Source organism: Hoplias malabaricus, chromosome 3 (assembly GCF_029633855.1).
Source record: "Hoplias malabaricus isolate fHopMal1 chromosome 3, fHopMal1.hap1, whole genome shotgun sequence".
NCBI lineage: Eukaryota > Metazoa > Chordata > Actinopteri > Characiformes > Erythrinidae > Hoplias > Hoplias malabaricus.
Genome location: NC_089802.1, coordinates 41,641,020 through 41,655,997, shown reverse-complemented (window position 1 = coordinate 41,655,997; position 14,978 = coordinate 41,641,020). Strand labels below are relative to the sequence as shown.

General features: G+C 43.7%; 1 protein-coding gene across 5 annotated transcripts in view; it reads right to left on the bottom strand.

Annotated features, from left to right (window-relative positions):
• foxp1b (forkhead box P1b) overlaps positions 1 to 14,978 on the bottom strand; it is a 264,654-nt gene that overhangs the window by 115,422 nt on the left and 134,254 nt on the right. For all 5 annotated transcript variants that reach the window (XM_066662601.1, XM_066662598.1, XM_066662603.1 and 2 more), the window contains one exon: positions 8,511 to 8,683. In XM_066662601.1, coding sequence (XP_066518698.1) covers positions 8,511 to 8,683 — 173 coding nt within the window. The remainder of the gene's footprint in view (positions 1 to 8,510; positions 8,684 to 14,978) is intronic.

Below are 14,978 nucleotides of genomic sequence, written 5' to 3'. Positions count from 1 at the left end.
AGAATGAACAGCCTTCCAGGACTGAAGGGCCTGTATGTGGAGGTATTAAAAAAAGAACAGGTTCCTCCCATTGACAGATTTAAGTTATTTGCTGATTTTGTTGTTGTGCTGGAGCAAGGAGTCACCAAACTATGCTGGAGACTATCCCCCAGAGCCATAACTGAGCAACTGGAGACTGCTATAAGCTCTAAACCCATGGTCAATTCAAACCAAGACATTTTTGAAGAGTTGTCATCAAAGAAATATATATAAATTAAGCATAAAACACAAGCCAAAGGTGAAGCCTGTCCAGCAATAAAAATACTGGACTGTTTTCCATTTTGTTTCAAGTCCAGCTTATGCCTGGCCCACTCTACATAATAATCAAAACAATTTTGAGGCTGCTTTGCTCCTGTCGACAATTGCAAGTAGGTTTCCTGATTGTAAACAATGATGTTCCCAGGTTCTCCTTTAGCGTCCATAATCCAGTCTTTACCCCTCCGCTTTTCTCCCAGAGAAATCGGCCCGTGCCAATTGTGAATCATAAATATGAAAATGTCCAATTTTCTGTAAAGTGGGCTGTATGCCGACTCCCTGGTGTGAAACTTGACATTGATATCATGCATAAAGACTCAACCAATGAGAGGCGAGCTGACCAGAACTTGTCAGTGTTTACAGGATTGACCTACTGAACTGTGCAAAGGTTTTAGGCACCTGAAATGAGATTTAAAAAGCTATTTATCTGAGCAATGTCTCAGATATTCAAATGTTTATCATTGCAAATCTATATATAAGTACAGTACAGTAGTACATTACTGTATGTATGCATTCAGTATGAGCCTTGTTTTTTTCCCCAACCTTGGTTTCATCCAGATCATTTTCTTGCCTGTTTCTGAGCAGAAAACACTCACCACGAGAATAGCAGGTATCACTGTCATCCGTCACGTCTTTGTGAGAAACTCCTGGCTGCTCTCAAGACGTAATAGTTCGCAAGAAACTCCTGCGAGGTTTTGGACTGGAGCCGTCAGTTGGGTGTGTGTAATCTGAAAGTGTGTGGTGTGTCATTCAGGGAGGATTGTGCAGTGGTGGGGACTTTGATGACTAACACTGATCGAGCACAGAAAAGTGGGTGAAAATGTCATTATGTGTGAAGTGTCTCCTGTTTTTATCATTGGTTAAATGTTTAAAATCCTGCAGTGGGCCAGACATTGCTCTTTATTTGAGAATCTTCAGAACTACGACTGTGGCCAATGAACTAAGAGGCCAATGATTCTTGATCTGTTTTTAAAAGCAACCTCCATCTCGCTGCAGACTGCAGAGGTTTTTCAGCTTGTGTACAGGCAGGGGCTTCCTGTCGCAGACGCGTCAAAATAATGAAGGGGAAACACACAAAAAAGGGCAAAAACACCACAAAAAGATTCTCTGCTGCACAAGATCGGCCGTCTTTATGTTATCTCTCTGATCATCCTCATTTCCTCATCAAAAGTCGATGCTGGAAACCACAAGCTGTGTCCCAGGCTGAGTGCACACGTGACCAGACGGCGGGCCGGCTTCAAGAGCCTTTGAGAACAGTCACAGAGTGCAATTCTCCACAACGTCTGTATCGATCTTGCTTTGCGAAATAGGACCGAAACCACCTGCACTTCCACTGTGGCTGATAGCGATCTGAAAAGTTTGGGTTCTGGGTCTGTCAAAGGAGCTTACGCAAGCCGGCGGGTTTGTGATCTGCCCGACCTGGGCAAGTGTCTCCGTCAAGGTGCTTGTGTGGCTTAGTGAGGATGTGTGTATGTGTGTGTGTGTGTGTCGTGAACAGGGAAATTCCAGTCACTTACACTTTTACACTACTGCAGAAACAAGAAAGCAGCAGCATAGAGCAGAGAAGAAAACAAAAAACGCAGATCAAAAAATGTGAAAGAAGCAATAAAAGAGAGACGATAAATGCTAGAGACCTGAACCTCAAGAAAATAATTGATGTGTCCCTCTCTCAAGTCAACCTTACAATGCTAAGAATAAGGATGTCTTCTTTATTCTGTCTTCACACAAAAAAAACAAAGGAGGATAAAACGTCTGATGTAAAAAGATCTCAGCTATTTGAAGTGAACATAAGACGACGCAAAGCCACCAAACTCTATCTAGAACACTCCTACTGAGGGCCACGTAGCTTTTTATATGAGCCCATGGCGCTGGGGATTTGACTTTCTAATGGAGATGTTTAAATGGAGCTTATGGTCTACTTCCCCCCAATCTGACGAGTGCAGCAAGATAAATTCCCCCGTCAGGGTCGAGATGATCAAACAGATTACAATTATTTTATCCTCCGTCTTTATTAATGAGCACTGTCTTTCATAGTTATGCTCCCTAACAAGGACAGATGACATGCCAACCTTCAGGTTTGTTGTTTCCTTTTCCCCTCCTCTTTCACACACTTCAGGGTATTTGCTTTAGAAATCGAGAGGTTAAATTCATCAGGATTCGTAGAGCTGAGGAGGTCTGGAGTCTCGGGAAGAGTAAAAACTCTGCTCCACAGAATATCCAACGGGCCTTAGATCAATGTTTAGTTGAAATGATCAGAAAATGACTTGTAAACATATGTAGAAAACACATAAACCATTGTCTTAATTAAAAAACACTATTTGGAAACAAGGTGATTTGAAGGTACTTCTATGGATGGTTAACCAGAATTTATATATATATTTGTTTAAATATTTTATAGACTCTGAGACCGTTATTGTCTCAGCCACTGCAGGAAAATAATGTCTGGCATCTTTGAGAAGGATCTGGCCCGGTCTGTTTCATTCCTTTTTACCCGTTTGCTGTCGGAAACTTGGAGAACTGTGATGACCACAACAATTTTTTTTTTCCCTGATTTCATTTATTTTGATTGTTACCCAATGTTCTCCCCAAATGTTGTCTCTGCCTGTTCCATCCACTAAGTCTCACCCAATCTCACACTGCTACCAAGCTGAGAGAGAGAGAGAGAGAGAGAGAGAGAGAGAGAGTAAAGGCTAGTGTATGCATCCACTGACGCAGGCCACTGTTTCTTTTAGAACTGAGGTAGTACAACATCTTTGAAGCTCATCACACTCAGAAGAGTCCAGCTGGACATCTCTTGTGTTGGGGAACAGACGTCTGCATTGGCTAGGGCATAGTGGCCACCCAGAGAGAGAGAGAGAGAGAGGAGGGAAGAAACTGTGACTTTCCGTCTCGAATGGCACCACTGGGTATCAAACTCGCAATTGGGTCAACACTGAAAAGCTGTGGTGACAACTGTTTGTGCAGTTTTCCAACACACATACAATTTCAGTAGAGCCTGTAAACACCAGGACTTCTGAATGCCTTGGTTAAGAAGTGTAGATGTGAGGCATGCTGCTGTGTGAAGCATCTTAGGTCTCCATGGATCTAGGGCATTAAGTTTAATGACAACAAAATATATGATAAAAAATAACAAAAAATAACACCCCCCCCCCCCCAGCACATGCCTTCTTTAACTCAGAGGGGGTTCAGAGTGCCAGATGACATCATCAGTGGTCAATAAATACTCATCGGCCTGGATCATAACACGACTGAAGTTAATGCTAAACAGTCGACTCTATTTTAGGGCGAGGGGACATTTTTTTTTCTTTTTTGATTTCCTTTTTCCTCCCTCTCTCTTACTTTTTTTTGTTGTGGTGTCAAGTGCAGAGCCGTGTCACTGCCTTCAGCTCTATAGCTCACCCACATTTCTCTTTCTCTCCGTCTCTGTGTGTGTGTGTCTCACCACCCACCCCCCCACCTCCCCGCCCCCCTTCCCTCACATTCATCAAAGTCGTAACCCCTGTTGTCTCAGGCGGGCGAATCAGAACGCGCCTCTGGCAGAGAATGAAGGCAAAGTCAACAGGAATTAAGTTTCACTGCAACTGTTTACTCAACTGTGGCCCGCAGTTATTGAAATTTCATCCATGCTTTTTCGTGTGACGACGACACTAATGAATTCAGCATGCCTGTGATTTCCGAGCCGCCAACACTGGGCTCCGGCCTCATGGTGGGCAGGGCTACACCAGCCCCGACAGCCTATCACAGGAGACTCAAGGCGGCAGACTGACAGCGATGAACTTTAGCTTCCTAATCAGCTGTGGTATCGTCTTCTGTGGGACGAAGTAAGACTCTGACTCCTTCTGAACTTTCAATTCTGAGAATTTAGGTTAAATTACATTACATTAGCATCACTGTCCACTGGGAAAATCAGGGTCTTTTTTCTTAAATACTTACACAGCAATCACACAGCAGCACATTAAAAACCAACGTAGTTCTGCAGCTGAGCAGTAACAAGACAGATACAGATATACACAGGCATAGATATATCACTAGATGCAAATATCATTCTTGTGACCTTAAACCATGGATGAGAAAAGCTCAAGGGACGGAGCATTAAATTGAAAAGGTTTCTCACACATTCCTTTAACTTCTGCACGGTTTTGTAAACAGTGAGCTCTAATGTGAAACAGTCTGCTGTAGTGAAACTTATGCTGTCAGAATATTCACAGTGGAAATGATAGGAACCAGACGTCTGAAAACCTTTTTTTTTTTTTTTTGTAAGAGTTTGTTATATAAGGGTGTTATAAAGCTTTGGTCACATTAGACCTTAGTGAAATGCTGTAAGTGAATTCACTGTGTTGAAGACATTTGAGTTGCAGATGTTTGGGGAAGAATACACTTTATGAGTGAAACTTTATGCTGATTCCAAGTTAGACAAACACATTCATGTCCTCAGCCAATAGCACTGCTGCTCTGGTCGTGTGAACCTGAAGCGGGGGTTTGCACGACAGCAGTGTAAAGCTCAAATGTATTTTAATAATAATTCCTCTTCTTCTTTTTCTTATTCATTCAGCTGCTTTGTTCTGTCAGGGGTCGCTACAGCAGCAGATCAACCGCGATCCGCACCATCAATCTGGCACAGTGTTAATGCCCTTCCTGACACAACCCTCCCTATTTATCCGGGCTTTGTGACCGGCACTGATGCATTCCTGTGGCTAGGTACATAAACTCACACCTACAGACACTTCTGAGTCACCAATCCACCTACCACCATGTGTTTTTGGACCATGGGAGGAAACCGGAGCACCTGGAGGAAACCCACGCGGACACAGGGAGAACACACCACACTCCTCACAGACAGTCACCTGGAGGAAACCCACACAGACACAGGGAGAACACACCACACTCCTCACAGACAGTCACCTGGAGGAAACCCACACAGACACAGGGAGAACACACCACACTCCTCACAGACAGTCACCCAGAGCAGGACTCAAACCCACACCCTCCAGGTCCCTGGAGCTGTGTGACTGTGACACTACCTGCTACACCACCGTGTCGCCCTTAAATGGGATTTTAATTAAAAAAATAAATAAATAAACAAACTAAATAAGTGAATGTTTGGTGAGTTAGGCTGTTTGTTAGCGCTTTTTACCATTGTCAAAATGACATATAAAAAGTGTTATTCAATAAGTGGGTGGGACTGTGGCGCAGCAGGTCCTGGGGTTTAGGATTTAAGTTTGGTGTGTTCTCCCTGACAGTAAATAAAATGACTATGATCCATATTTCTTCTACCACATCTCTATAAAAAACGTGGTGACTTTCTCATCAGTCCTCGCTGTTTTCCTTCCCTCATCACATTCCATCAAACCACTGAGAGACTGAATTGTGCAGAAAGTTTCTTCAAAAATCTAAAAAATCACATCTGAAACAAACTGTTCTCCTTTAAGCTAATAAACCATGCGAGGAATTCTTTGGAGAACTTGCAGATATGAACAAGGACGGCCAAGTCCAAGTGTCCTGTCTCTGTTCCTGCCCTTCGTCCCCGAAGAGACCGAGACGTCTGTGTTGTTCTGAGAGTTTACCATCAAACACTGTCAAAAAACAGTGACCGTGACACTAAAACATACAAGGTTTTTCAAAAACATCAATGTTCTTTGTGCTTCTGTTTTCCACAGAGCGTCACCTAGGCCTGTCCGGATCCGTCTGTGGAGCAAAGCCGCCGCCACCGCGACTGACAGCAACATCAGAGCCTCGCTCCATCAGCACCAAACCAGCCCTGACAACAACTCCCATCACCCCCTGGGGCCACGGGAAAGAGAGGGAGAGAGAGAGAGAGAGAATGATCTTTTCAAATCCTGTTCCTATTCGTCCACACGTCACACTCACACAGAAAACACACATCCACTCACTTCAGCTCGGCCTCAGTGATGGGGAGATGTTTGCTGGCGACTAATAACACTGTTTTTACTGGACTGGAGTTTTCTCTCTGCCATTCTTTTTCTACAGAAACATGACAGCATCCTATGCGCAACATTTTCTGTTTAAATTATCACCTGGTTGTATTTTTACCTTTAAATTACAAATTACTGTGATGCTCCAGTGACCTGTAATAGGGAGGATAGAGCCTCTGAGGTTGATCTATTCTACTCTGGACTCAGCACTGCATAAACTGCACTATGTAACTTTAAGAGTTTGGTAGAAACAAACCCCTCCCTCCATCAGTGCCCTGATTTCAGGATTCGGTACGGAAGCTGTGACCTACAGCACGGTTTGCTTTGGAGCCACATAAAAACATTAAATAACTAATGACATACTTTTTTTACTTTTATAAACAGCAAATCAGCCGACAGCTCTGTCATCTCTTTCACTCTTGACGTTTACAGTTGCTTGCACTTTAGTGACACACTCCCTAAGTGGTCAACAGCGGCGAGTGAGGAGTAAGGAAAAAGCAGCGGTCACTACGGCTGGTTAGACAGCCGTCCGGCGCCTCTTCGGGTCCTGACGTGTTTACAATGCGCTGGACGATGCGCTGTCCGGTACCTCCCTCACACCTGCACTCCTTCAGCTCTTCCCTGGCTCTTGAGACTGGGTCGTGATAAATATTTCACTGGAATGCGGATGCAGGCATGCTAGCATAAACACACCAGCAAACCAAACACACAATCACCAAAAGAGCACTTTAGAGTCTTTTAAAAATTCAGCGTGCCTTCAATATACATAAATAATCATAATAATGTGTTTATGCACTGGAGGAGGGAGGGAGGGAGGGGTGATCAAATATTAATGAGCACTTAAAAGAGGGAGGGGAGAGGGAGAGAGAGAGAGAGAGAGAGAGAGAGGGGTATGCTGATGACATGCGTTAATAAAGGACAGGTGTGTGGGTGTGTGTGTGTGTGTGTGAGAGAGAGAGAATAACACATTTACTTGTAAGCACACAGATGCTGGAGATTCTAAAATATCAATTTCTTCTTTGACAACATGGAACCTTGAGCCAACATTTTGTCACGGCTTAGTGCTGTTAAGATACAGGCAAAATACACTTATCTAATATTGCAGATCGATAAAAGTAAATTTCACAATTTTCTGCAATTACCCACAATTAATTGCACTGTCCCTTCTTAAGTTTGAAGCTTGTAATGATGGATATGTAAATGTAAAATAAAGAATCAATGTAAGTTCAACACAATGGTATTATATTTATATTTAAATCTACATTATATTTAAATTATATTCATGTTTTTACATGTATAATTGTATAACCCTGTGGATGAAAAAATTATAATCACATAAAACAAAACGTACAATGCAAGCACTTTTTAGCGTCCAGAAAAAAAAGGAAAAAAGTGAGAAAAGTGAGAGAGAAAAGAGTGAGAGCCAGTTATAATATTTAATACATATATCAGCATAAATACAACATAACTCAACAGTAGCAACGTGTTAACATTTTAATTAGCCATCCATCCATCCAACATCCACCTATCCATCCATCCACCCATTCGTCCGTCCATCCATCCACCCATTCATCCGTCCATTTGTCCATCTGTCCGTCCGTCCATCCGTCCGTCCTTCCGTCCGTCCGTCCATCTATCCATCCATTCATCCATTTATCTGTTTATCCGTCTATGCATCCGTCTATCTATCCATCCATCTTCTGCAACCGCTTCATCCCAAACACAAAAGAGGCACAAGAGACGAACACACCCTGGACTTCACACCCTCACCTAGTCACTTAAAAACCTCCAGTCCACCTACCTACATGTAAATGTGTGTGGAAATCAGAGTACACAGAGGAAACCCACACAGACGCAGGACCCTGGGAGCAGTGGGACACTTACACTACCTGCAGCCCCATGTGCCGCCCTGATACTGATTTTGAAATCATATAATCACATAAATATTCAATCCCAGGTAACTCTGTTATGACATAAACAGTGAATATTCTGACTCTCTGTTGAGCTGCTAGTGAGCAATGAGGTGTGAAAACAGTCCAGAACTCTCCACAAAGATGACCACGCTGAGATAACAGTGGACAGAAGAACTGCCACTGCAAAGGATCCTCAGGAATCCTTTCAGAACTGTTGACTTACTGGCTGGTTATGAAAATTAAGATCATACACCAGACATAGTCCTATACGAAATTAAATCCTTTGAGGTCACTGAACAGAAAAAATGCAGGAATTCCATTCAGTTAATGTCTATTTATTAATGAGTTAAAGAAGAGCTTGTGTGTTTACCTGATGCTGCTGAAGGCTCACCAGGTCAGCGGCTGTGATGTCAGAGGAAGGTGTGGTGCTTTTCGCTCGCATGTCTCTAGCCCCGCCCTCCGCGCTGGCCCCCACTCCGTTCTGATTGGTCGTCCCGTTGCTCGGCACCTCCGGCCCCGCCTCTTGCATCATGACTCGAAGGCCTGCGACGGAGAAAAGGAAAAGGAGCGCAGCTGTTAAAACAACCGGGTTTGAGTTCAGTCCTGCACTATAAACACATCAGCCTTCCTCGCTCCATTTCACCTCCCTACCACACAGCTTTTTTTCTGCTGTTGTTTTTTTCTGGCCTGGAGTGGACTTGTTTGTTTGCTTGCCGGCCGGACAGTTTTCCTCCCACACACACAAACACACAAATACACCCAGTGTTTTCCCACACCACGAGGAACTTCCGGCACAAAATGTTTCTCCCACTTCATGAAGTGTCTGAGAGCATCCAGACAAAAAGAGAACAGCTTAAAACGTATCTAGAACTCTGCTTTTCATGAATCTTCTACTTATAATTTTTCATAATGCAATATGAAATCATACATATCACTTATAATCTGTAAAAAAAAAAAAAAAAAAAGACATACACAATACCTCACAATCCCTGACATTAGCTTATACCCCGTTTTAGTAACATTTCCTATGAATCCTCTATACAATGCACTTAATTACTGCATTTATAATGTGTTAAAAATCATACAGTGTACATTATTATTCATGGCATAAGCTTATCCGTGTTTATAATCAGTATTTTTTCACTCACTAACTTATTAATTTATTTATTGTAACACTTCATGCTGATTACTTCATTTGATTTGGTTATGGATGCAGTATTCATACATTTTTAAATGAATTTATAAGGTGCCACTGGGAATAAATAATAGCCCTTAAAACCTGGCATGGTTACAATTATATACAAAACAATCCAGCATTGGTCGGGGAACAAGTCTCATCAATCCTGTATACATTGTGCTTTTTAATGCATTTGTGTGCATATATAAAAGCCTGACAAAAACTTATAAGCAAAACGCTCACAGTACTCACAGGTGTCATAGGACATTTAAGGACAGCCGGAGGAAACCCACGTGGACACAGGGAGAACACACGGCACTCCTCACAGACAGTCACCCAGAGGAAACCCACGTGGACACAGGGAGAACACATGGCACTCCTCACAGACAGTCACCCAGAGGAAACACACGCAGACACGGGGAGAACACACCAAACTCCTCACAGACAGTCAACCGGAGGAAACCCACGCAGACACAGTGAGAACACACCACACTCCTCACAGACAGTCACCTGGAGGAAACCCACGCAGACACAGTGAGAACACACCACACTCCTCACAGACAGTCACCCGGAGGAAACCCACGCGGACACAGGGAGAACACACCAAACTCCTCACAGACAGTCAACTGGAGGAAACCCACGCAGACACAGGGAGAACACACCACACTCCTCACAGACAGTCACCCGGAGGAAACCCACGCGGACACAGGGAGAACACACCAAACTCCTCACAGACAGTCACCCGGAGGAAACCCACGCGGACACAGGGAGAACACACCACACTCCTCACAGACAGTCACCCGGAGGAAACCCACGCGGACACAGGGAGAACACACCACACTCCTCACAGACAGTCAACTGAAGGAAACCCATGCAGACACAGGGAGAACACACCAAACTCCTCACAGACAGTCAACTGGAGGAAACCCACGCGGACACAGGGAGAACACACCACACTCCTCACAGACAGTCACCCGGAGGAAACCCACGCGGACACAGGGAGAACGCACCAAACTCCTCACAGACAGTCAACTGGAGGAAACCCACGCGGACACAGGGAGAACACACCACACTCCTCACAGACAGTCACCCGGAGGAAACCCACGCGGACACAGGGAGAACGCACCAAACTCCTCACAGACAGTCAACTGGAGGAAACCCACGCGGACACAGGGAGAACACATCACACTCCTCACAGACAGTCACCCGGCGGAAACCCACGCATAACTGCTCCTATGAAGCCTATGTTCAGAATACTTTAGAATCAATGCCTGGCATAAGCTTATAATCAGATATAGTTACATGCAAACAAGAGTATGACTTTTAAAATATAAAAATTTTATACATTAAAAAAATCATTTTAGAGGAACATTGTAAAACATTATAGCACACTGTACTAGGAACAGACACCGTAATGAGTTTTATGTAGATACATTATTCATAATACACACTATTTATGAACTGTAATGCACTGTAAGAGGAATTATAAAGAATCTTGCCAAACATTATAAAGTACATTACATGCCTTATAAAAACCTATCCAGCTTTATGAACACCAGACTTTTTCCTTTTCCGTCTTTCTCCTTCTCTTCTGGGAGAGCAGAGGAGGGAGAGAGTGAAGAAGAGAACGAGAGTTGGGAACGCAGCCTCAGAACGAGTCTCAAAGAAAACACATTCGCTCGCAAAACAAAACACGTTCCACCGAAATGGATATATTTGCTGGGACCCATCCCAGAAGAGTGGGGGGTACGATGGGTTTTTAATGGCCAACACGGGGGGGGGGCTGACTGACAGCTCCACACACAAGTCGTTCCTCAAATCAAACCCAACTAAAAACATTCACATCCTTGGTGTTGAGTTTACACCAGGGCCCAGAGCCCCAACATAAATAAGCTCCGTCCACAGCAAAACATCCAGACGTAGGAACATTGTACTTTTAATGCATCCATTATATCAGCCTCGTGGGTCAGCAAGGCTTCACCATTCAGAGCTCACTGCGTCCCTCTCCTACAGCCTTCACAGCTCAGGGTGAAACTGTCATCTGGTCTGGAAGCTGAGAGACTTGCTTGTGACTGACAGTTAGGTCTAAGTTAGGATTGAAATAGCAATAATAATCACTTGTATTCATTCATCAATCCATCTTCTGTAACCACTTCATCCCTGATCAGGGCCACGGTGGGTCTGAACCCCATTGGACAGATCACCAGTCCACCACAGGGCACCACGCATTCACTCAGTCACTCACACATTCATACCTGTTTACAGTTTCAAACGTCTACCCAGTCACTCACACATTCATACCTGTTTACAGTTTCAAACGTTCACCCAGTCACTCACACATTCATACCTGTTTACAGTTTCACACATTCACCCAGTCACTCGGACATTCATACCTGTTTACAGTTTCAAACGTTCACCCAGTCACTCACACATTCATACCTGTTTACAGTTTCAAACGTTCACCCAGTCACTCACACATTCATACCTGTTTACAGTTTCACACATTCACCCAGTCACTCACACATTCATACCTGTTTACAGTTTCACACATTCACCCAGTCACTCGGACATTCATACCTGTTTACAGTTTCAAACATTCACCCAGTCACTCACACATTCATTCACCCAGTCACTCGGACATTCATACCTGTTTACAGTTTCAAACATTCACCCAGTCACTCGCACATTCATACCTGTTTACAGTTTCACACATTCACCAAGTCACTCGCACATTCATACCTGTTTACAGTTTCACACATTCACCCAGTCACTCACACATTCATAACTATTTACAGTTTCACACGTTCACCCAGTCACTCGCACATTCATACCTGTTTACAGTTTCACACATTCACCCAGCCAGTCACACATTCATACCTGTTTAGTTTCACACGTTCACCCAGTCACTCGCACATTCATACCTGTTTAATTTCACACGTTCACCCAGCCAGTCACACATTCATAACTGTTTACAGTTTCACACTTTCACCCAGTCACTCACGCATTCATACCTGTTTACAGTTTCACACATTCACCCAGCCAGTCACACATTCATACCTGTTTAGTTTCACACGTTCACCCAGTCACTCGCACATTCATACCTGTTTAATTTCACACGTTCACCCAGCCAGTCACACATTCATAACTGTTTACAGTTTCACACTTTCACCCAGTCACTCACGCATTCATACCTGTTTACAGTTTCAAACGTTCACCCAGTCACTCACACATTCATACCTGTTTACAGTTTCAAACGTTCACCCAGTCACTCACACATTCATACCTGTTTACAGTTTCACACGTTCACCCAGTCACTTGCACATTCATACCTGTTTACAGTTTCACACGTTCACCCAGTCACTTGCACATTCATACCTGTTTACAGTTTCACACGTTCACCCAGCCAGTCACAAATTCATACCTGTTTACAGTTTCACACGTTCACCCAGTCACTCGCACATTCATACCTGTTTATAGTTTCACACATTCACCAAGTCACTCGCACATTCATACCTGTTTACAGTTTCACACGTTCACCCAGCCAGTCACACATTCATACCTGTTTACAGTTTCACACGTTCACCCAGCCAGTCACAAATTCATACCTGTTTACAGTTTCACACGTTCACCCAGTAACTCGCACATTCATACATGTTTAGTTTCACACATTCACCCAGTCACTCACACATTCATACCTGTTTACAGTTTCACACGTTCACCCAGCCAGTCACACATTCATACCTGTTTACAGTTTCACACGTTCACCCAGCCACTCACACATTCATACCTGTTTACAGTTTCACACGTTCACCCAGCCAGTCACACATTCATACCTGTTTACAGTTTCACACATTCACCCAGCCAGTCACACATTCATACCTGTTTACAGTTTCACACTTTCACCCAGTCACTCGCACATTCATACCTGTTTAGTTTCACACGTTCACCCAGCCAGTCACACATTCATACCTGTTTACAGTTTCACACGTTCACCCAGTCACTCGCACATTCATACCTGTTTAGTTTCACACATTCACCCAGCCAGTCACACATTCATACCTGTTTACAGTTTCACACGTTCACCCAGTCACTCACACATTCATAACTGTTTACTGTTTCACACGTTCACCCAGCCAGTCACCCGCACATTCATACCTGTTTACAGTTTCAAACGTTCACCCAGCCAGTCACACATTCATACCTGTTTACAGTTTCACACGTTCACCCAGCCAGTCACAAATTCATACCTGTTTACAGTTTCACACGTTCACCCAGTAACTCGCACATTCATACATGTTTAGTTTCACACATTCACCCAGTCACTCACACATTCATACCTGTTTACAGTTTCACACGTTCACCCAGCCAGTCACACATTCATACCTGTTTACAGTTTCACACGTTCACCCAGCCACTCACACATTCATACCTGTTTACAGTTTCACACGTTCACCCAGCCAGTCACACATTCATACCTGTTTACAGTTTCACACATTCACCCAGCCAGTCACACATTCATACCTGTTTACAGTTTCACACTTTCACCCAGTCACTCGCACATTCATACCTGTTTAGTTTCACACGTTCACCCAGCCAGTCACACATTCATACCTGTTTACAGTTTCACACGTTCACCCAGTCACTCGCACATTCATACCTGTTTACAGTTTCACACATTCACCCAGCCAGTCACACATTCATACCTGTTTACAGTTTCACACGTTCACCCAGTCACTCGCACATTCATACCTGTTTAGTTTCTCACGTTCACCCAGCCAGTCACACATTCATAACGGTTTACAGTTTCACACGTTCACCCAGTCACTCACGCATTCATACCTGTTTACCATTTCAAATGTTCACCCAGTCAGTCACACATTCATACCTGTTTACAGTTTCACACGTTCACCCAGTCACTCACACATTCATACCTGTTTAGTTTCACACGTTCACCCAGCCAGTCACACATTCATACCTGTTTACAGTTTCACACGTTCACCCAGTCACTCGCACATTCATACCTGTTTACAGTTTCACACATTCACCCAGCCAGTCACACATTCATACCTGTTTACAGTTTCACACGTTCACCCAGTCACTCGCACATTCATACCTGTTTACAGTTTCACACATTCACCCAGCCAGTCGCACATTCATACCTGTTTACAGTTTCACACGTTCACCCAGTCACTCACGCATTCATACCTGTTTACAGTTTCAAACATTCACCCAGCCAATCACACATTCATACCTGTTTACAGTTTCACACGTTCACCCAGTCACTCACATTCATAACTGTTTACTGTTTCACACGTTCACCCAGTCACTCACACATTCATAACTGTTTACTGTTTCACACGTTCACCCAGCCAGTCACCCGCACATTCATACCTGTTTACAGTTTCAAACGTTCACCCAGTCACTCACACATGTATATCTGCTTACTGTTCTGCAACCAGTCACTCTCACACTTACCTCTGTATTGTTTCACAGAGTCACACACACACACACACACACACACAGACGTGCAGACAGAATCACAAAGCCACTCCACATATCAACATGTGTTTCTGATTGCCGGAGGAACCTGGAGCACCTAAAACTATCCAGAATGATTTGAACTGTTATTTTGCATTAATTATCTTATTCAATTCCTTATAA